This window comes from Pituophis catenifer, unplaced genomic scaffold, assembly GCF_029215685.1.
Source record: "Pituophis catenifer annectens isolate HBS135680 unplaced genomic scaffold, rPitCat1.0.hap2 SCAF_1, whole genome shotgun sequence".
NCBI classification, from domain to species: domain Eukaryota; kingdom Metazoa; phylum Chordata; class Lepidosauria; order Squamata; family Colubridae; genus Pituophis; species Pituophis catenifer.
Window position 1 is genome coordinate 165,223,740 of NW_027256881.1, and position 24,327 is coordinate 165,248,066.

General features: G+C 40.2%; 1 protein-coding gene across 1 annotated transcript in view; it reads left to right on the forward strand.

Moving 5' to 3' along the window:
- The window catches only part of IQCA1 (IQ motif containing with AAA domain 1), a gene marked incomplete at its 5' end in the record, with an annotated part of 230,082 nt that overhangs the window by 199,831 nt on the left and 5,924 nt on the right, over nucleotides 1–24,327 (forward strand). Inside the window, one exon of the mRNA XM_070933352.1 lies at nucleotides 9,783–10,021. Within this exon, the coding sequence (XP_070789453.1) occupies nucleotides 9,783–10,021 (239 nt within the window). The remainder of the gene's footprint in view (nucleotides 1–9,782; nucleotides 10,022–24,327) is intronic.

Here is a 24,327-nt window from a genome sequence, read left to right on the forward strand (position 1 = left end):
CAGGTGCCTGGGGCGGAACCACCTGGTTGGCTCCACCTCCCTGCGACGGGGTGCAGCGGTCAGAACGTCAAGTCGAAGGAGCAAGTGGTCAGACCATGACAAGGGTTCAATGCCTATATCCGCTGTATCAAGGCCACTTGACCACTGACCAGAGATAAAAACTAAGTCCAGAGTGTGTCCACCTATGTGAATAGGGCCATGAATTACTTGAGTCAGGTCCATGGCCATCATGGAAGCCATGAACTCCCAAGCTACCTTAGACGTTTCACCGATAGATGGCAGGTTAAAATCCCCCATGACCAAAAGTCTGGTCAGCTGATACAGCTGCCACCTCGGCTATGACGTTGAGGAGCTTGGGCAGGGTCGTTGCCACGTGGCAGGGAGCCAGGTACGTGATCAACAAACCCATCTGCACCCCACGACCCCACTTCACAAAAAGGGACTCACATCCGGCTATCTGAGGTACAGTGGTTTCCCTTGGATCAAGACCATTCCTTTAGACCATTCCTTTAGAATGACCACTACCCCCCCGCCCCTGCCCTGAGCTCTCGGCTGATGAAATGCACGGAAGCCTGGTGGGCACATATCCACGAGGGGAAACCCCCTCCCATGACCCAACCAGGTCTCCGTAATACCTGCCAAGTCCGCTCCCCCCTCCTGAATAAGGTCACAAATAAGGGGGGGGCTTATTTACTACGGATCTGGCATTACATAACAACAGCCGGAAACTCGGGCCCTGAGACTCTGAGCAACCCGGGGAATGGGGAGAGGGGCATGCAAATGCTTGAAGTTTTACCAAAACTTTTATTTTTATTTCAGGTTATACCAATAAAATTGGAAAAAAACTTTTTTGAAACATTGAATAAAATAACATCCAAATTTATATGGCAGGAGAAGTGCCCACGAAATAAACTTAAATTACTACAGGACACAAAAGACAGAGGAGGAACAGCACTCCCAGAATGGGAAATTTATTATCAAGTGGCTGGTTTATCCTGGTTAAAAGAATGGATGGAATTAAAAAATAATAGAATACTAACAATTGAAGGACATGAAATACAAGTGGGTTGGCATTCATTTCTCTGGGATGGAAAACACAAAACACATGCCTATTTCAAAAGACATATAATAAGGAATGCGCTACTACAAACCTGGTTAAAAATTAAAAAACAGCACCACACAAAAATACCGATCTGGCTCTCACCATTAGAAGCAGTAAAACATCCAAATTTAACCAAATTTTAAAAAGTAATAAGATATAAAGATCTAATAGAACAACAAGGAAAACTGAAACCAAAACAAGAGTTGGAATCGGATTTAAATAGAAAAATCAGGTAGGAGGATTAATGCTAGAAATATTCAATGAAGCACTACTGGAGACAAATATACCCAAAACATGGACAGAAGCACTAATTACACTTATATACAAGGAAGATTCAGACCAGCAATTAGTACAAAATTACAGGCCTATCTCTTTATTGAATTCTAATTATAAAACATATATGTCAGCAATTGCTGAAAGGTTAAAAATGATTCTAAATAAACATATGCATCCAGATCAAAATGGTTTTTTGCCAGGATGACAAATTAAAAATAACACACGTACTATAATTGATATATTAGAGTTCTATGAAGCACACCCAGAGAAACAAGTTTCACTGGTTTTCCTTGATGCCCAAAAAGCTTTCGATAATTTGAATTGGAGATTTATGATACAACAAATAAAGAATATGGAATTTGGGTCTAAATTTGAAAAAATGATTGAAAAAATATATTCAAAACAAACTGCAAGAGTAATTATGAATCAAGATATGACAGACAGATTTGAGATAACAAAAGGAGTAAGGCAAGGATGCCCACTTTCCCCACCTCTCTTTATACTATCACTGGAGCCACTCTTAAAAAAAAATTAGGGAAGACTGAGAGATAAAAGGATTGACGATTAAAAATGAGTACAAATTGCAAGACTTAGCAGACTATATGGTCTTTATAATTGAGGAACCTCTAAAATCAGGCCTCAAATTGATTAATCAAGTTGAAGAATTTGGTATAGTGACAGGTTTAAAAATTAATAGAAATAAATCCAAATTGTTAACCAAAAATCTCACAAAAGAACAAGAGATAGAATTAGAAAAAAGTATGAATATTCAGATAACAAAAAAAAGTAAAATATTTAAGGATTTGGTTAACAGCAAGAGGCTCCTCAATCAAAAAAGAAAACTGATAAATTAATACTGCAAATTGGAAAAGATTTGGAAAATCTTTTTTGTAGGTTTGGGGGTTAACCCACAGGGGGAGGGGTCCAGCCCAGCTGTCAGTGGGGCCACGGAGGGTGCGGATTCCAGGGGTAAGGGGGACATCAGAGTCCATTCTATCGAGGGCTTTTCTATCAATGTGTTGAGTGGGAGGGGCAGATATGGCAGGAGCAGGGGGCCGCATCATGTGGTGGCGCGCACTCGCTATCTTCGAGCGGTAGCGCGCCCCGGTCCCCATAGCCCTTCTCGCACCCCAGGCTGTTCAGACTCTCAGGGCCCGAGCCTTCGGCTGCTGTTATGCAATGCCAGGTCCGTGGTAAATAAAGCCCCCCTCATTTGTGATCTTATTCAGGAGAGGGGAGCGGACCTGGCAGGTATTATGGAGACCTGGTTGGGGGGGTTCATGGGGGGGTTCCCCTTGTGAATATGTGCCCACCAGGTTTCCGAGCATTCCATCAGCCGAGAGCTCAGGGCAGGGGCGGGGGGGGTGGCGGTTATTATAAAGGAAAGTCTTGATCCGAGGGAGACCACTGTTCCACAGATAGCCGGATGTGAGTCCCTTTTTGTGAAGTGGGGTCGTGGAGTACAGATGGGCTTGTTGATCACGTACCTGGCTCCCTGCCGCGTGGCAACGGCCCTGCTCAAGCTGCTCAACGTCATAGCTGAGGTGGTGGTTGGTACCCCCAGACTTCTAGTCATGGGGGATTTCAACCTGCCATCTGTCGGCGAAACGTCTGAGGTGGCTTGAGAGTTCATGGCTTCCATGACGGCCATGGACCTTACTCAGTTAATTCATGACCCTACTTACACGGGTGGACACACTCTGGACTTAGTTTTTGTCTCTGGTCAGTGGTCGAGTGGCCTTGATACAGGAGATATAGTCATCGAACCCTTGTCATGGTCTGACCACTCGCTCCTTCGACTGGACTTTCTAACCGCTGCACCCCGCTGCAGGGAGGCGGGACCAACCAGGTGGTTCCGCCCCAGGCGCCTGATGGACCCTGATAGGTTCCAGATGGAGCTTGGGCCATTTCCTGAGACTCTGGCTCATGACTCGGCTGAGGACCTGGTGGCCGCCTGGGATAGTGCGGCTGCCGGGGCCTTGGACCGTGTCATGCCTTTGCGGCCTCTGACCCGGCACCGAACTCACCTAGCTCCTTGGTTCTCCGAGGAGCTTAGGGAGATGAAGCGCCGGAAAAGATGCCTGGAAAGTAATTGGAGGACCAGCCACTCCGAATCTGACTGAACACTGGTGAGGTCTCATATTAAGACCTACCTAGTGGCGATAAAAGCGGCGAAATCTAGCTATTTTGCCGCTCTTATCGCATCATCAGATAATCGCCCGGCCGCCCTGTTTAGGGTGACCCGCTCCCTCCTCCACCTGGAAGTGCGAGATGACCCCTTGCAGGGCCGAGCTGAGGACTTTGTGCAGTATCTGTATGACAAAATTGCTCAGATTCGGGAAGGGCTGGCCTCTGACTGGGTATGTCCGGACGGGATTACTGAGGCAGGTCTTGAGAGTGTTATCTGGGAGGAGTTCGATCCTGTGGCTCCCGAGGACATGGACAGAGTCCTGGGACGGCTGAACGCGACCACATGTTTATTGGACCCGTGTCCCTCCTGGTTGGTACTGGCTTCCCAGGAGGTGACACGAGGCTGGCTCCAGAAGGTTGTTAACGCTTCTTTGAGTGAGGGGGTCCTGCCGGCTGCTTTGAAAGAAGCGGTTGTGAGGCCCCTCCTCAAGAAGCCCTCTCTGGATCCGGCTGTTTTGGCTAACTATCGTCCAGTCTCCAACCTTCGCTTCATTGCAAAGGTTGTTGAGAGTGTGGTAGCGCAACAGCTTCCCCGGTACCTGGATGAAGCTATCTATCTAGACCCGCTCCAGTCCGGCTTCCGGCCTGAGCACAGCACGGAAACGGCATTGGTCGCGTTGGTGGATGATCTCTGGAGGGCTCGGGATAGGGGTTGCTCCTCTATCCTGGTCCTGTTAGACCTCTCAGCGGCTTTTGATACCATCAACCATGGTATCATGTTGCACCGGTTGGCGGGATTGGGGTTGGGGGGCACCGTTCTGCGGTGGTTCTCCTCCTACCTCTCTGACCGGTCGCAATCTGTGTTGACGGGGGCAGCAGTCGACCCCGAGGCACCTTGCTTGTGGGGTGCCACAAGGGTCGGTCCTCTCGCCCCTTCTGTTCAACATTTATGTAAAGCCGCTGGGTGAGATCATCCGTGGCTTCGGGGTGGAGTTCCATCAGTACACTGATGACACCCAGCTGTACATCTCCACCCCAGGCCACCCCAACGATGCCCTTGAAGTGATGTCCCAGTGCCTGGAGGCCGTGCGGGCCTGGATGGGGAGAAACAGGCTCCGACTCAACCCTTCCAAGACCGAGTGGCTGTGGCTTCCGGCGTCCCGATATAGCCAGCTGACGCCATCGCTGGCTATTGGGGGCAAATCACTCGCCCCCACGGAGAGGGCTCGTAACTTGGGCGTCCTCCTGGACGCACGGCTGTCTTTAGAAGATCATTTGACGGCCGTGGCCAGGGGGGCTTTTTATCAGGTTCACCTGATACGCCAGTTGCGCCTCTTTCTAGATCGGGACTCCCTACGCACAGTCACTCAGGCACTCATCACTTCCCACCTGGACTACTGCAACGCTCTCTACATGGGGCTCCCCCTGGGGTGCACCTGGAGGCTCCAGCTGGTCCAGAACGTGGCCGCGCGGGGGATTATGGGTGCGACGAGGCGCTCCCATGTGACACCTCTCCTGCGCGAGCTGCACTGGCTCCCGGTGGTCTTCTGGGTGCGCTTCAAGGTTTTGGTGACCACCTTTAAAGCGCTCCATGGCTTAGGGCCGGGGGTACTTACGAGACCGCCTTCTGCCACCAATAGCCTCCCACCGGCCAGTACGCTCGCACAGAGAGGGCCTCCCCAGGGTGCCGTCCACCAGACAATGTCGGCTGGCGACCCCCAGGGGGAGAGCCTTCTCTGTGGCGGCGCCCACCCTCTGGAACAACTTCCCCCCAGAGATACGTACAATAACAGACCTCCGGATTTTTCGTCGGGCCCTGAAAACCTATTTATTTCAACTAGCTGGGCTGGCTTGAGTTAAATTTTAAATTGATTTTAAATTGGGTTGTTTTAACTTACGGCCAAAATATTTAATTATTTTAAACTGTTTTTAAATTTTGTATGTTCTGTTTTTTACTTTGGCTATCCACCGCCCTGAGTCCTGTTTGGAGAAGGGCGGTATAGAAATGGAAATAAATAAATAAATAAATAAATAAATAAATAAATAAATAAATAAATAAATAAAATTGGTAAAATCTACAAATTTCATGGCTGGGAAGAGTGGCGGCAATAAAAATGAATATCCTGCCCAAAATCTTATTCCTCTTCCAGGTTATACCGATAAAAATAGAAAAAAGTTTTTTTGATTTACTAAACAGATTGACCTCAAAATTTATATGGCAAGGGAGAAAACCTAGAATTAGATTAAAAACATTACAAGACACCAGGGACAGAGGGGGAGTGGCATTACCGGATTGGGAGATTTATTATCAAGCAGCATGCCTAACATGGTTAAAGGAATGGATGGAGTTGGAAAATAAAAGAATTCTAGTAATAGAAGGACACAATCTACAGGCAGAGTGGCATACCTTTTTATGGGGTGAAAAACATAAATCTCATGGATACTTTAGAAGGCATATAATTAGAAATTCATTATTAGTAATTTGGAATAAAATCAAAAAGCAACACTACACAAGAATACCGTTTTGGATTTCTCCCAATGAAACAATTACCACCCAAATTTAATAAATTGGACCAAAATAATTAAATACAGGGACAGATTAAATGATTTGGGAGAATTAAAAACAAAACAACAACTGGAACAGGATTTGAAGAGGGAAGTTGAATGGTGGATGTACTTACAAATAAGATCAAAATTTATAGAAGATACAAAGACGGATCAGGTACAATTAGAGCAAAATGAATTGGATAAAATTCTATATAGGAGGGAACAAAAATTAATTAGTAAAATATATAAATTTTTATTATGGTATAAAATGGAAGAGGAAATAGTGAAAGATACTATGATTAAATGGGCAAGGAATTGCAATCATGTAATAGAATTAGAGAAGTGGGAAAAGATGTGGAGAACAAATATGAAATTGACAATATCAACGGCATACAAGGAAAACCAGATGAAAATGTTTCATAGATGGCACTTTCCACCAGCTAGAATAGTGAAGATGTTCCCTAGTAATTCACCGAAATGCTGGAAATGTAAGAATAATTATGGAACATATTATCATCTCTGGTGGACCTGCCCAGTGGCAAAGAAATTCTGGGCGAAAGTTAAAAAGTGGATAGAGGAAATAACTCAGAATTCAATAAAGGGAGAATCTGAGCAATTTTTACTAGGGATTTCTATAGAAAATTATACCAAGGAAATATATTATTTGATACTACATATATTGACAGCAGTCTGCAAAGCCTATGCGCAAAATTGGAAGAAGGAAAATCCACCATCAGAAGATTTAATTAGGAAAATTTTAGATTGCGCAAAGATGGACAAATTAACAAAGCTCGAGAAAGAGGAAACAGAATATTACAAAGTGTGGTGTAGATGGTATGAATGGCTGGAAAATAAGAAAAATGAAAAAGAGGAATAAAGAGGAGAGGGGGGGAAAAGTGTTGAAGATCAATGTATAGGGTAGACAAAATAAAGATGGAAAATAAGTATTGAATAAGATATGGTTAAAATATGTGTAAATAGTATTTAGAAAGAAAGGATCATTTTGAAATAGCTGTAAGAAAAAGTTTGTGTGTGTGTGTGTGTTTTAATGTACTCAAAAAAAATTAAATAAAAAAAAATAAATAGAGAAATCGACTGGTGGACTTACACACAAATCCAATCTAAATATAAGGAACATACAAAAACATATGAAATTCAAAGAGAGAAACAAGAATTAGACAAAATTATATTAGAGTCAGAAGAAAAGCTAATTAGCAAAACTTATAAATTTTTACTATTTACTATTTATAATATAAAATGGAGGAAGAAATAGTGAAGAATACAATGATCAAATGGGCGCAAAATTTTAATTATACAATAGATTTGAAGAAGGGGGAAACAATGTGGCAAGTGAATGCAAAATTAACACTATCGGCGGCATACAAGGAAAATCAGCTGAAGATGTTTTACAGATGGCATCTGTCATCGACAAGACTTGCAAAAATACACCCAAACAATAGTGCAACATGTTGGAAATGTAAGAAATCCTAAGGAACATATCATTTATGGTGGTGGACGTGTCCAGCAGCAAAAAAAAATTGGGCAAATATTAAGAAATGGATAGAACAAATAACAGATCAACAAATAGAAAGGAAGTCAGAAATATTCTTGTTAGGAATTTTTACAAAACCATATTCCAAAGAAATAAAATATTTGATGCTACACATCTTAACAGCAGCACGAATAACATATGCAAAACATTGGAAGCAGGAAAGAACTCCAACTGAGGAAGAACTGATAGCTAAGATTTTAGAATGCGCTGAGATAGACAGATTAACAAAAGAAATTAAGGAAAAAAGAGACAGATTATTATAGAATATGGAATAAATGGTATAATTGGCTCAAGACTAGAAATAATAATTATAAGGAGAGAAGATTAGAAGTGCAAAATATATACATAACAAATGTATGGAGTGGAATAAAAATGTATATAACATGAATGTAGAAATGTATAATATTAAAGATATAATTAAAGTATATAGATCTCTATGGGGGGAGGGAAAAAAAAGAAAATGAGGGGAAGAAGGAGTAATAGATTAAGATATAGAGAAAGAAGACTTACAACTTATATGTTGTATGTTGTATAAATGTCATATATGTGTTATAATAAAATTATACAATTAAAAAAAAAACAAGGGAGGAAGTTCCTCTTTCTAGTTGTGGGGCTCAGGGCTGGTTGGGAATGGGTGCCAGTGTGCGTGCTGCCCAGACAGGAGGATTTGCTGGGTCTTCTGCCGCTGCTGCTGCGCCATCTGCTCGATTAGCAGCCTCCAGAGTTGGGGTGCCCCCCCCCAGCATCATCCACGCTGCTGCCCTTTCAGCGCTCCTTGGCTGTCGTTCTGGTTCCCCTCGGATGTTGAGATTTTCCAAATTTTCCATCACCAATTGGATTATATGCCTCTTCAGACGATCCTCCTTCAGCGGTGCTTCGGTTAGTTCCCCCTGGTCAGCAAGGGCTTCTAGCTCCAGTTTCCACCCCGGTTTTCGGTTACCGTGGCTGAGGGTGACTCCTCTGGTTCTCTCATCCCAGCTATTTTTCTTCCCGATGCCAATTGACCAGGGGGGCTTTTCGGGATTCTCCAGGGTTTTACCTCATCCTTTCCGATGGGGTGTACGAAACAGGCATCTGGCTGGGTGATGGTTGATGTCTCCCCCCAGCATTCGGCTTCTCCCTGTTCCCTGCTTCATTCGGACATGGTTTGCAAGGTCCCCTCAGTAGAGCGAAGATTGCTTCTCTGGGTTGACCGTTTTGCAGACGTTGCTTTCTGTAAGAGTTGCCTCTCCCTCTGATTTAAGAAAGTGAAAACTCTTGAAATGGAGTATTTTAAAAGGAACCTTTTATTAAGCAGAAGGGACAGCAATGAAGTCAAAGCAATATCCTTAGGCAAGACAAGTAGGATTAAAGCAGTAGAGACCCCTCCCTTTAGCCAGAATGCAGATTTTAGCCAATAAACAAGTGTGAAGATGTTTTCTTTACCAGCTGCCCTGAGAACCGGATAAGCATGCATTCCCATTGCTATCCTCCATTATCCTTTAAAGTGAAACAGTCCACATGGCCGTCATAAACATTCCCCAAAGGTAAGGAGATCTCAGGGCGCTACTGCGCCAAGATATAGTTTGTAAAATATCTGTTGACACAGGCAATGCTAATAAATGGAATCCAAGCCCCCCCCCTCCCCCTTCTTCCAATTGAATGGCAGTATCACTTTTAGGGATCTGACAAATTACCTCCTTCATGAAGAAAATACATCTTAGCAAAGGAAGGGTCTTAGTCATATTAATTTTCACATCAAGTATATTTTAGTATATATTTTATATACTATAATATAGTATATATTTTAGTATATATATTCACGTCAAGTATATATTTTAGTTGCAGAAACTATTTTAAAAGTGATGCCATTTGATCCCAAATGAGAATGGCTACAGTCAGAGCAGACCTAAACTATCAGATGAACTACTGAGATTATTTTTCAGGGAAAGAAGCTTAATGTATCCTACTTTTTAAGTGGGTTTTAAAAGTGGATTGATTCTGTATGAATTGTAGTTGGCTATCAAATCACTCTGACCTTCCTGAAAAATATGCGGATATCAAAAATTTTAATAGTTTTAAAATGAGACCATTTGTAAAATCAAATAGTTAAAAATAATTAAGCTGTTTTGCTTATCACCTACTACTATGATTATTATTCGGCCTTCTAACTGTTGATTTCTTTGCTTTTAACAGTTTTATGGAAACACTTCATTCAGCAAAATGGAGGGTTTCTCTCCAAACAACTAAATATCAGTTGCCTGGCACAGGTTTCTGATGGTTATGCTCAGGGACCCATTCTCCGAGCAGTTCAAGCAGTCCTAACTGAAAGACGCCGAATGCAGCTAAGTAAGAAGCCACTGACTGCTGTTGAATTCCTAACTTGCCTAGCAAGACAGGATCCAGTGTACAAAGAAGAGGAAGAAACATTTAAGGTTAAGAAATTTGCCTTTTTTGTCTGTGGAGGAGTAAGTAGTATTCAGAACGTTGCTGCTTTTGCTCAATACATTCAGAAGTGTGTTTTCTAATGAATTGTATTTATACGATCTGAAGAGAAACCAAAGTATGTGGGAACCAGCAAAGATCTGAAAGACCTGACTTTTCCTAAGAGTAGAATAGAATTAATATCTTCTCCTCAGCACTCCTACAGGACAGGTATAATAAAACTCCAGTAGCTGAGCGAATGTGTACATGTGGCAGTGGGGAAGTTGAAGATAACTTACATGTCCTAGTTTGCAGCAAGTTCTATAGGATTATCAGATCAACGTACATTCTTTCATTATTAGAGAGATTTCTAGGGAGGTCAAATAATTGATCTTCCTAGGGAAAAAAAACTTTTTTTAGGAAAAAAAATTAGGGGCTTAGACAACTTAGATCTAAACCAACTTCCGTCTGACCTAAGCGTAGCACATAAAATTATCTGCTACAATGTCCTACCTGTTAATACTTCAGCTTCTAACTCAGTCTTAGATTCATCAAGTTTCGATTTTCCATGCAAGATTGTAATCATTTCCTTTTATTTCCAAGCACATCATCTTCATCATTTCCTTAAATTCCTGTGCCATTTTATTCTTTCTGGATTGATATTGTTCCAATTTAAATCCACATTATAATCCTTCTTTTTTAATCATCAAAGTCTAATTGCTTGTAGACACACAAATCCTCCTTAGTTCTCACAGCTTATCATTTTAAAAGTTCAGGGTTTTATTTTTTTTCTCACTGCTTCAAAGTTTTCCCTCAGAACAGAAAGTTTATTGTCATACTCTCATTTCTCCTGGAGATGTCTCTCTACAATCCACAATTCCACTGAGCCAGTTAAAAAATATCCATTTTGTTTGTAATTTAAAAAGGGAAAAAGGAAATTTTTCTCATTTCTTCTTTATCTTTTATATCCAACCAATCTGTTTATAATCCAATCCAAATCTGAAAAGTCCAAATTCCAACTTAACATTTTCATTCATATTCAACTTTAAATCTTTAGTCGGGCTCTCCTATAGAGTGCTTGTCACTTCCATATTTTTTCTCTATCAGTTGTCTCCCCCATCACTATTTAGACGCTATTTCCATGCCAGGGTAATTCTAAAATTTTCCAATTTTTCTTTTATTACCTGTGAGTTGGCCAATCACTCACTCAGTACCAGTACTTTGTCCAAATCTTCACTCCTTCACAATGCTTATTCTGGATGCTCTGGCTTCATGGCGATTCACACTGATCGCTGCCCCCCATCGCCGGATCGAAGAGTTTTCTCAGGCTTTCCGAGGAACTTGCCTGTTCCTCTATAGCTACCGAGCTGCCTCTCCTTCTTCACTGTCCCTACAGGACAGATCCAGTCCAAAGACCCCCCCCCCCCGGCGACGGTTCATTTGGCTGGGTTTCGCGAGGCTCATCTGAGCCTAGTATTTTCCCAACCAGTCATGCCGCTAGCTTCCAGAAACTTCAGCAACAGAGTGGTCAATGCCTGGAATGTACTACCTGACTCTGTGGTCTCTTCCCCAAACCCCCACAACTTTAACCTTAGACTGTCTACGGTTGACCTCACCCCATTTCTAAGAGATCTGTAAGGAGTGTGCATAAGTGCACCAACGTGCCTACCATCCCTGTCCTAATGTCCCTTTTTATTCATATCCATTTCATGTATTCATAATCATGTTTATATTTTATCTGTTATCTTATATATGCTGGACAAATAAATTAAAAAAATAAAAAAATAAATTTCTACATGAACCATCTTCTTCAGGATTCAAATCCAGCTACCACTCATGCAATAGCAAAATTATGTGCTGCTGCAATGATAATAAAGAAAAAAATGCCTACAGATTCTTATTCATATTATTACTACTTCTTTACTACTATTAGTAGTAAAAATTATTACTAATAATAATTTTTAGAGAATGTGCTTATTTTAATGTTTAACTTTTGTGCTGGTCTGTGACCATAATAAAGATTGATTCTGATTCTAATGAATTGGAATCAATTTCATCTCGTTCCAACAACATAGATTATTAAACAGTCAGGAAGTCAGAATACAGAATAGAGCTAGAAGGGAACTTGGAGGTCTTCCACTTTAGCCCTTGCTCAATCTGGAGTTCCTGTACCATTCCAGACAAATGGCTATGCAAAAACTCTTCTTAAAACCTCCAGTAATGGAGCACCTCCAAGCCATTTCACTAATTGATAGTTCTAACTGACAGGATATCTCTCTTTATTCTAAGGATATCTCTCCTTGATAAGTTTCCATCTAGTACTTCTTGTCCTGCCCTCAGTTACTTTGGAGAATAGGTTGACCCCTCTTCTCTGTCCCCTCAAATACTGGAATACTGCTAACATGTCACCCCTGCTTCTCTTTGTTAGACTAGATGGCAGTATTGCAGTATTCAAAATGTGGTCTTAACAAATCAGTATGAAGTGGTAAAAAAACACTTGACCTTGATATTATCCCTCTGTTGATGCAGCCTAGGATCTCATTGGTTTTTTTTTGGTAGTTGCAGCACACTGCTGGCTCATATTTAAGTGTTTGTCTACTAGGACATCAAAAAACCTTTCACAATTACTTCTGTCAAACCAGATATCACCCATTCTGTATCTGTGCATTTGTTTTTTCTTGCCTAAGTGTAAGACCTTACATTTCTCACCACCGACTTGCATTTTGTTGGCTGGTGCCCAATGTTCGTCTGTCCAGATCCTTCTGGATCTTGAGCCTGTCTTATAAATTGTTGGCTATTTCCCCCAGCTTGATGTTGTCTGAAAATCCTCTTCTATCCAATCATCTAAATCATTTATGATGTTGAAGAATACTGGGCCTAAGACAGAACCTTGGATTCAGTTCAGTGGTGGGATTCAAATAATTTAACAACCAGTTCTCCGCTCTAATGACCAGCTGGGTAGTCATGGCTAGGTGGTCATGGGACTGGGTGGTCATGGCCAACTTGACGTCACTCATGTCAAGAGGTGCTTCACCTTGCGGAGACTCTCGTGACTGTGGGGATGCTGCAACGTAAGTGTGAAAAACAGTCATAAGTCACTTTTTTCAGTGCCGTTGTAACTTTGAATAGTCACTAAATGAACTATTGTAAGTCAAGGATTACCAGAATAAAAATACAAAAAGCTTCTTTACTTGCAAAAGCTGCCCTAAATACTAATCATTAGATTAGAAATGGAGGAATACACACTGAAGATCAATGACAGTCACAGTCATCATGGAAACCTAAACCATTCTGTCTGAATACAGTACCTTCCTTTTCATCAGCAATACTTGCAACCCAGAGTTACAAATCAGGCAGGGTGATTTAACTATTTTAATTCCTTGAGGAATTAAAATAGTTAAAATGCAACAATAACTATCAGCAGCCAACTCTTGCTCATAAAGTGAAACCCTTTAGCAGAGATGTCATTTAAGCTCTCCAGAAAGTGGGTGGGCATACTTGGGCCCACCCAAGCTAAAGAGACAAATTAACAAAGTATATAGGGGACCCAGGTTCAAGTCTCTGCCCTCCCAAGCTTGTCAGGATCACAATAAAATTAGTACATGCCACAGATATCTAAATAAACTTCAAGACTGTGTTAGAAGAAATATTCATCTGGTTCAGTTCCAAGCTGGGAGAAACACACTGGAAACATGGAGGCTGATTGGAAAGATGGTTTAATGATGAAGCAGAACCACATGAGTGGTTCCACATGGGTGATTCTGTTGCAGCTGACCACATGGAGTTGAGAGTAAGGGGTTTTTATACCTTCTCTTGGGCTTTGAACTTGAGCTTCCTGTTCCTGTGCAAGAACGTGTATTCTATTGACTGTTGTCAGACTCCCATGGGGCCATGTACCTGGCTCTGTAGGTTGTCTGAGAAGTTTGGTTGAAGTTTGGACTCTCTGAGATGATATAATGAAGAGACGTGTTGGGCAATTCCTATTGTGTCTTTATGTCTTTTCTCCTGTTTTGGATCTTGAGTGAGGGCTAATCCCATTCTGCCTTTGTTCAGACCTTGCTGCAGGAAATTTTTGCCTTATGAATAGAGCTATCTATCTCTTTATCTCTTAAGTGCTGACATCTGATGTGGGCTGTTAAGGAAGGTGATGACTGCTCTCTCCCTCTAAGAAAACATGTTTCTCCATTTCTCATCCAGGGAAATATACTCTTCCTTTTTAATATTTCTCAAAATATTTAATTCTTCTAGGAGAGGGTTGGGTGCTAACTTTCTACAATTAGTGCCATGTTACTAAGCCTTATTATCAGAGTCCAGGCACAAGACAAGAGCAGTCTTTTTTTTTTAATTATTATTATTATTTTATTTATTTCTTTACAACAAAATATTTATTCATACACAGATCGCAACGGGAGCTTTACAGAATATATTAACTTCAGTCAAGATATACAAATAAAAAATAAAAAAAACTACACTAGCCTTATCCTTTTTTTTATTCTATTATTCAACCAAGTATACCATTGGTCCCAGCATTGAAAATATACGGAGTCTTTTTGATCTCTCAAAATTTTTGTTAATCTGTCAGCTTCCGCATATTCGATAATTTTTCCCAAAATCAGATCTTCAGCCGGTAGGTCTTTCCCCTTCCAATGTTGAGCAAAACATATTCTTGCTGCGGTTGTGATATATGTAATCAAACACCATATATTCGTGCCTATCTTATCTGGCCTAATATTTAATAGATAGTATTCTGGTTTCAATTGTAATTTATATCCCGTGATTTCTAATATCCACCTCTGTATAGATCTCCAAAATTCGATTGCCTTAGGGCAAGTCCACCATACATGATAATAAGTACCTATCTCCCCACACTTCCAACAATTTGGAGAGAGTCCTGGAAACATTTTGGCTAATCGAGCAGGAGGGAGATGCCATCTATACACCATCTTATACAAGTTTTCTTTATAAGTAGTTGCCATCAGAAATTTCAATTGTTTCGTCCAAATTTCTTCCCATTTTATCAATTCAATTGAGTAACCAATATTTCTCCCCCAGGCAATCATTGAGTCTTTAACAATCTCATCCCCTATCCAATAAGTTATTAAGAATTTATAGATCTTAGATAATATTCTTTCCTCCTTTCCTAATATAATACTATCTATTTCTTGCTGGGTCATGTCTATACCACTTTTTTCCTTGTCTTTCTTATATTTAGAGCTAATCTGGGCATAGGACCACCAATCCAATCTTATTCCTTGAAGCTCTAACTCAATTCTTGTTTTTAAGCAGCCTTGGGCATCCAACAGTTCCCAATAGGATAGGTGTTTTTCTCTATTATAAAGCGAGCTATATGTTATAGCTTCTAACGGGACCAACCAAGAAGGAGTCGAAAAATAGAGTTTACCCTTAACTTTCCTCCATGTATCAATTAGAATATTCCTTACATAATGTCCTGCAAAACTCATATGTTTTTTAACCTTATCTTGCCAAAGAAAATAGTGCCAACCCTGTTGTAACCCCGAACCTTCCAGAATCAACAACCGTCTTCTTCTCAGCAGGATCCATTCCTTACCCAAACTAAATTTGCATCCTGATAATAATATTCCCATTTTGGTAAGCCAAATCCCCCTCTTTCTTTCACCTCTTGAAGCATTTTAAGTTTAATTCTGGGCTTTTTGTTTTGCCAGATAAATTTAACAACACGTTGATTTAACTTTTTGAAAAAAGTATTGTCTAGACTAGCTGGTGCTGTATAAAATAAATATGTCCATTTTGGGAGGATATAGGATTTTATAATCGCGATCCTACCTAATAAAGATGTGTGAAGGTTCTTCCATTTCTCTAAATCCTGTTCTGTTCGCTGGAGTAATTTCAAATAATTATCTTCTTTAATTGTTGTGCATTTGGCTGATAATATAATACCTAGGTATCGTAATTTATTAACAATTTGGAATCCCAAATTCACTTCTAATTCCTTCCCCTGCTTTATTGTCAAATTTTTAGTAATAACCTTAGTTTTTTCCTTATTTATTTTTAAACCCGCTACATTTCCATATTTTCCTAATTCATTAATCAAATTTGGACCCGATAAAGTGGGGTCTTCCAATATGAATACTAGGTCATCAGCGTATGCTTGTACCTTATATTGTTGGTTTTTAATATGCAATCCTTTTATCCCCGAATTACACCTTATTTCCCTCAATAAAGGTTCTAATGTTAAAATAAATAGCAACGGAGAAAGCGGGCACCCCTGTCTAGTTCCTTTCTCAATATAGATTTGTTCAGAAGCATCTCCATTAATTAGAATCTTAGCGGACTGCTTCGAATAAATTGAACGAATTGCCTGAATAAACCTTTCCCCAAATTGCATATGTTGTAATAAACCCACTAAAAAACTCCAACTCACTTGATCAAAGGCCTTTTGCGCATCCACAAAGACCAAAGCCAATTGTTTATCAATATGGGTTTCATAATGTTCTAAGACGTTCATAATTATTCTCACGTTATCTCTAATCTGCCTGCAAGGAAGGAAACCGTTTTGATCTTCATGTATAAATTGACTTAGGAAACCTTTTAGCCTTTCTGCTAGCACTGCCGCAAATAGTTTGTAATCTGCATTAAGAAGCGAAATAGGTCGATAATTCTGGATCAGGGATAAGTTGCTGCTTTCCTTCGGCAAGAGGGTTATTAATGCTTCTGACCAGGAATTCGGAATCTGTCCCTCCTGGATTACCCCATTAAATAGTTCTGTCATATAGGGACTTAGGACTTTCCAAAGTGCCTTGTAATATTCTATTGGGAGGCCATCTGTACCGGGAGTCTTTCCTGTTTTTTGTTTTCCCATAACCCTTTCAATTTCCCCTTCGGTTATCTCCCTGTCCAATATTTCCCTAGACATGTCCGATATTTTGGGTAGATCAGATTCTTCTAAATATTTCTTTATTTCCTGCTCAGATTTATCCTCTTTTCTATATAAATCGGAATAAAATTCCTGCGCTATTCTTTTCTTTCCTTCTTCCCCTGTAATCCATTCACCATTCCCATCTCTCAAGTTATGAATTCTACTCCTTTCCTTTTCTTTTTTTAATCGGTATGTAAGCCATATTCCCTGTTTATTTGCGTTTTCAAATTGCCGTTGTTTCATCCACCTAATTTTTTTTTCTAAGTCCTCTTGGTCTAATAAGTTAATTTGATGTCTACTAATTTCAAATTCATATTGAGTTCTCGATTGTTTGGGTCCTGTTGCAACATAGCCTCACTTTTGGTCAAGTCTTCTAATAATTTATCTCGTTTAGCCCTCTCCTTCTTCCGTTTTCCCGCTATATAGTTTATCACTAAACCCCAAAACACTGCTTTAGCTGTTTCCCAAACATTTAAAAAGTTCGCATCTTCCTTATTATTTTCCTGAAAAAAAAAATACCATCTCCTTCTTTAAATAACTTAAAAATTGTTCATCTTTGAGGACCCTTACATCCATTCTCCACCTGGGCCTTGTTTTCAAGCCTCCCCATGTTATCCATAGTGGATTATGGTCTGCCCACTCATTAATGCCTATTTCTATTTTCTGTGTTCCCTGCCTCAGTTCCCCTGACATCCAAACCGCATCTATCCGCGACCAAGATGAGTGCCTGGCGGAGAAATATGTGTACTGTCTATCTTCCGGGTGTTTTTCCCTCCAAATATCTCTAAGTCCAAATTCCTCTTGTATTTGATGGCAAATAGTAGGCAATCTTTTCTTTGCTGATCTCTTTTTTCCCTCCTGATTCTTATTTCCAGATATATAATCTTTATCCTTATCATCTATGGCGTTGAAATCCCCCACTATACAAATATGTGAGTAATCAAGTTCTACCAATTTGCTATAAAGATTCTGAAAAAAAGCTTTTTGATTCCCATTAGGTGCATAAATACAAACCAATATGCTTTTTTTTCCACAAATTTCTACTTCAATTATCAAAAGTCTCCCTTCTTCATCTGCAAAAATTAGTCTCGAGTTTATATGCTTTTGAACATAAATCGCTACTCCTCTTTTTTTAGTTTCCGCTAGAGATGTATATAATTGACCCAATTTGGTATAATTCTGTTAGTGTGTGTGTAAAAAGTATTTGTTGCTTGTGCAACAAGCAGAACAGAAACACACAGGGAAGGAGATAAACGTGCAGCTCGTGTGAGAAAAATACTTTATATACAAGATAATAAGCAGTCTCGGTGTAGGTAAAACAGTCCAAGGTCATAAACAGTAATATCAGTCCAGTAAGTATCTTCCCTTACAAAGTCTCCCCAAACAGACTTTAGTAACTCTCGGTATACAGTACCATATAACGATCCAGTCTAACACCAATCAGCAGAAAGACGCAGGAAGCAACATGAACAGGAACAATCAGGAATCAAAGAACGCTTCTCTGCGCTATTTATGCACTGTAGCCTAATTACAGGGTTCAGCAAACCCTGATTACGTGGCTCAGTTGTTTCTTAAAGAAACAGATATATTGCCTGACCAACAAGTTAGGAGTAAGCTACAAGCTGAACCTAACATTCTCCCCATTGGGCAGGACAATATACACAATAGATACAGAAACAAACATACACATCCAAATCATACATTGTACAGTGGTATCAGTTACATTTCAGATTCTCAATCCAAATCTTTCACAACAATTGGTGTGTTTAATGGCACCTTGCGCTTTGGTAAAATTATCGGCAATATTGTCCTCTGATGCGCAATATTCCAATGTAATCATGTTATCCTTAACACATTGCCGAACATTCAGATAACATATATCAGTGTATTTAGTCCTTGTCTTTACAGCAAGATTCGTTGCCATTTTAATGGCTGCCTGGTTATCTTCATAAACCGTAATAGGATAGTCCATTTTGAATCCAATATCTTCCATCAACTGTTTATAATAAATCAGTTCAGTACATATAAGTGATAGACAAGAAAACTCCGCTTCCATGGTAGACAAACTGATGTGTTTCTGGCGAATTGATCTCCATCCAATCAGGCAGTTATCCAACATGATTGCTATTCCAGACGTAGATTTTCTGGCAAAACTGGCATCAGCATATGCCTTTAACACCATATTGGCATTTGGTTCTAAATACATAGCAAAATGTAACGTTCTTTTAAGATATCTAAGAATACGTTTTGCAGCTTGCCAATGCCTATCAGTAGGCTCTGAACTATATTGTGCTAGTTGATTAACACTAAAAGCTATATCAGGCCGTGTCCAGTTGCTCAAATACGACAAACTGCCTATTAATGATTGATACAGTTCTTTACTGAACTGTGGACTCTGCAAACTATCCTGCTGGAATTCTTGTGTCATAGGAGTCTTGGCAGGTTTATATAATTCCATCCCATATTTTTCAACAATTTGCAGATTTTATTAGATTGTGAAATTTTAAATCCTCTAGATGTTTTCAGGATATCCAGCCCTAGATAATGCCGTATATGTCCTAGATTTCTAAGTTTAAATTTTGTTTGCAACTGACCGATAATCTCTCTGGCCTCAGCGTCAGTTCTGGTAATTATGGCAATGTCGTCTGTAAAGAGTAACAAGAATGAAACACATCCATCCTGTTCTTTTTTAAACAGACATTTATCTGAACCCAATGTTATGTAATTCCTGCACTATACATTGGTTCCACTCATAACCTGATTGCCTTAAACCATATAGGCTTTTTTGTAGCCTCCAACACTCAGTGCTATCCTGTGTATCATAACCAGGAGGTTTCTTCATATATATTGTATGTCTTAACGGAGCGTTCAAGTAAGCTGTCTCGACATCTATATGAGTAATAGAGCATTTATTTCTAGCTGCCCAAACCAGCATCGTTCTCAAAGTGCTCGCTCGTAAACTTGGAGCAAAAACCTCATCATAGTCTCTATCTGTCTGTGAGAACCCTTGTGCAACAAGCCGAGCTTTATGGGTTACTACCCCATCTACACCTTTCTTACCTTGTAGACCCACCTACAGCCTATAAGTTTCTCATTTGGTGGTATTCTTACAACTTCATAGACACCAAGCCTCTTCAACGAATCAATTTCTCTATCCATTGCCTCTTGCCAGGCTTTTTGCTCCTTTTCTGGATATAATTTTATATCATGATAACTGGATGGTTCGATATCTACTTGGCAAACCACTGTGGCTTTATAGCGATCTGGTGGATGCCGGTCCCTGGAAGATCGTCTAGGCATAACAGGACTAACATCAGGTATATTGGGTTCATCCTCCCCTAACCCTGATTCCTGTTCCTGTTCTTCAACCTTAATAGATGGTTTATCATCCATCTCAGACGAACTATCATCAGGAATATGGTCTACCTTAACATCCATATCTGTAAAACCATAGTCTGCTTTTTCTAACCTGTCCCAGCCTTCATGTTCTAGGAATTTAGCACTAGCGCTACACAAAACTTTTGTTGTTCCTGTTTCCCAGAACCTATAGGACCTATGGTTAGCCTCATAGCCAACAAAAATCATTTTCTTTGCTCTCTGTTGGTCCTTCCTTCTCTGACTAACCGGTATATGCACCCAAGCTGGTGCACCAAAAGTATGTATATAACTTAAATCAGGCTTCCTCCCGTGCCATAAAGTAAAAGGAATTTTTCCTGTAGAGGAGTGCACCACATTATTTAAAATATGATTGGCACATAGTATTGCTTCTCCCCACAATTTATCAGGTAAACAAGCATCAGCCAGCATAATCCTAGTCATAGCTTGTAGGGTCTGGCCTCTTCGTTCTATATATGCATTATGTTCCGGCCGAAAAGGGGCAGAACGTTTATGCTGTATCCCAGCATCCTTCAAAAACGTAGCCAACTGATGGTTAGTAAACTCAGTTCCATTGTCAGTAACAATGCATTTCACCTTAAACCTCTGCTTCCTTTCTACAAAACGAAGCCAGTTTGTGATACATTGGAACGTATCACTTTTGGACTTCATAAGGTAGCAAAAACCATATCTGGTAAAGTGATCAACTATACTCAAAATATAGCATGCTCCCCCTAAACTGGGTTTCTTTGGCCCTATTAAGTCTAAAAAGACTACCTCCAAAGGTTTAGTTATTTTAAACCCATTGCAGCGGTTTGCAGGTGTAACTTTACTTTTATGCTGGTTACAAGTATTACAGTTCAGGTATTTGCTGCAAGCCCTTAACTTAATGCCTTTAGACTGCTTAACAGTCGAATGCAACAACCTGAAATTCAGATGACCAAGCCTTCTATGTAGTAAATGTACGCATTCATTATGCAGCTTTACATTTCCAAATTTAGCTTTTGACTGAACTAACAGTAATGACTTATCCCTAATGACAAATAAGTCATTTTCTAATTCTGCAGTAACTACAGTGCCTTCACATTCCAGCAAACATTTGTTGTTTTTAAAAGTTACTGTAAACCCAGAATGTAGTAATGACTTTACAGATAAAAGGTTATATTTCAAACTAGGGATATAAAGCATGGGTAAAGGGTGCTTACTAATAGAACATTGAACAAGTCCCTCCCCAGCTACAGTCACATTCCAGCCATTAGCTAATTTGACCTTTTTAGTACTTTTCTTCATGTTTAGAAACAGTTTTTTTGTTATGGATTGAGAGGCACCGCTATCAATCACCCACCAATCATCTCTTATATTAATAGATGAACTGGTTGCTAAATTACACCCTTTCCTGGGTTTAGCAGAGTTTCTAGCAGACACTTTCTTATTATTACAATATTTTGCAATGTGCCCCTTAGCCCCACCTGCATAACAGCGTTTAACAATATTGACATTCTCATATACAGCTTCCACTTTTGGTTGCTGTTGCATCCTTAACTGGTCTCGTTCTTGCCTACGTTTGGCCTCATCCAGTAACCTACCAGTTATACTGGCCAATGTTAGTTCATCTCTAGACAATACTTCTAATGATGAAACAAAAGAGTCATAACTGTCATCCAACGATGAAAGAATAATATAAACTTGCTGCAGTTCAGTAAACACAAGGTCTTTCTCATGTAGCTCCTGGAAAAGCCCTGTCATGGAGTCCAGGTGAGCCATCATGTCTCCTCCTTTCTGAAGATGTAAGCGAAATAATTTCCGTGTCAGGTAGATATGGACACCCACAGAGTCACGAATGTAGAGCTTCTTTAGCTTTGTCCAACACCTCGCAGCAGACTCTTCGTCCCGGAAATGGACAAGTTGCTGGTCTCCCAGTGTCAGGCCAATGATGCATAAAGCACGCTCGTTGTCCCTGTGAAACTTCGCTATCTTTTTGGCATCTTCTTCGTCAGCAGCAGTCAATGCAGTTATGTCCGGTGGATTATTAACCATGTCCCACAGTCCTTCTTTTCGCAAAAGTAGACAGCATTTTGTGGACCAGGTAACATAGTTTGTACCATCCAACCGGGTTATGGTAGAATAACTTGTACCTTGCTCAAAAGCCATCATCTTGACTACTACACCCACTGCCTGCACTTCTCACTTCCGCAAAAACAAATTAAAGAGCCCTGGAACGTTCTGGGCCCATAACCAATGTTAGGGTGTGTGTAAAAAGTATTTGTTGCTTGTGCAACGAGCAGAGCAGAAACACACAGGGAAGGAGATAAACGTGCAGCTCGTGTGAGAAAAATACTTTATATACAAGATAATAAGCAGTCTCGGTGTAGGTAAAACAGTCCAAGGTCATAAACAGTAATATCAGTCCAGTAAGTATCTTCCCTTACCAAAGCAAACAGACTTTAGTAACTCTCGGTATACAGTACCATATAACGATCCAGTCTAACACCAGTCAGCAGAAAGACGCAGGAAGCAACAGGAACAGGAACAATCAGGAATCAAAGAACACTTCTCTGCGCTATTTATGCACTGTAGCCTAATTACAGGGTTCAGCAAACCCTGATTACGTGGCTCAGTTGTTTCTTAAAGAAACAGATATATTGCCTGACCAACAAGTTAGGAGTAAGCTACAAGCTGAACCTAACAAATTCAATAAATAGAGATGATCTCAAGTGTACTTCTTGAAGGCATATAATATTCAAACGTGCTTTTATTAATTTATTAAAGATCTTTTTTCTCTTGTTCGGGCTATTCAGCCCATTAATCTTAACTGACAATAATCAAATTTCCTCCCCCATCCCTTCTCCCTTCTGTTGCCCTTACTTGCCTTCTACTTGAAGTTTCTTTTTTGTTTGTCTTGTTTCTCTCTGATTTAGTCCCTCGGCTCCTATTTCTGCCTGTATCTGCGTCTGTCCTTTTCCTTTCTTTCTCCCACCTAGCTGTTCTGGTTCCCCTCTCTCTTCCTCCTCTAATAATTCTTCCCCACTCTTCCCCTCTGACTCTTCTCCCACCTCCGCTTTTAAAGGGTTCAAATGTCTTATAAAAAATTCTCTAGCATCTCTAAGGTTATCAATTCTCACTTTTTTGTCAGCCCAAGTAAATTGTAACCCTTCCGGTAATAACCACCTGTATAGTACTTTGTGTTTTCTTAATTGAGTGGTTAAGAAATGATAGTTTTGTTGTATTTCCTGTACCCGTCTGGGGAGTTGCTTCAATATTATCAATTGTTTGTCCTTATATGTCACCATTTTGTCTCTGGACTTCAAAATCACTTCTTCCCTAAGAGCTTTTTTTGATAGTCTAACATGAACCTCTGTCGGAAGTCTCTGCCTCCTAGTGTAACTTGTAAATACACGGAAAACGTCGTCTATATCTCTCAGGACATCTTTCTTAGTTATCTCCAGAATCCCAGCCAAAATATCCACTACAATATCTCTTAAAGGCTCCCCCCGTTCTTCCACCACATTTTTTATCCTCAAGTAGAAGGCTGACCTTTCCATTTCAAGAAATATAATTTCTTCTTCCAGGGCCCTGTTCACCGAGAGCTGCTCTCTTTCATTTCCATCCAGTCTCTCCTCACATCGTCCCACTCTCTTCTCTACATCTTGAACTTTACTCTCCTGTTGTGTCATCACCCCCTGAACACCTTTCAGCCTCTCATTCAACATTTTGTTATCGTTTCTAACAGCTCCCAGCTCCCCTTTAAGGTCTAACGTTAAGTCCTCTAAATTTTTGGAAATATCTTCTTGATTTTTGTCATCACCTCATACATTGCCTGCAGCATATTTTGTAGACTTAATAACGATGGAGGTTTCCCTGCAGCGGCTAAGTCCTCCAGAGATTTAGATGATGATGAAGATGATGATGTAGGTATGGCTGGAGTAGCAACCGTTGGGAGTGTTAAAACTTTTTTCCCCGGTTTTGTGGTCGTTACAATTGTTGCACTTGACATCTTGTTTATAGGGATATTCCAGATCACTTTCAAAATATATTAATCAGCTT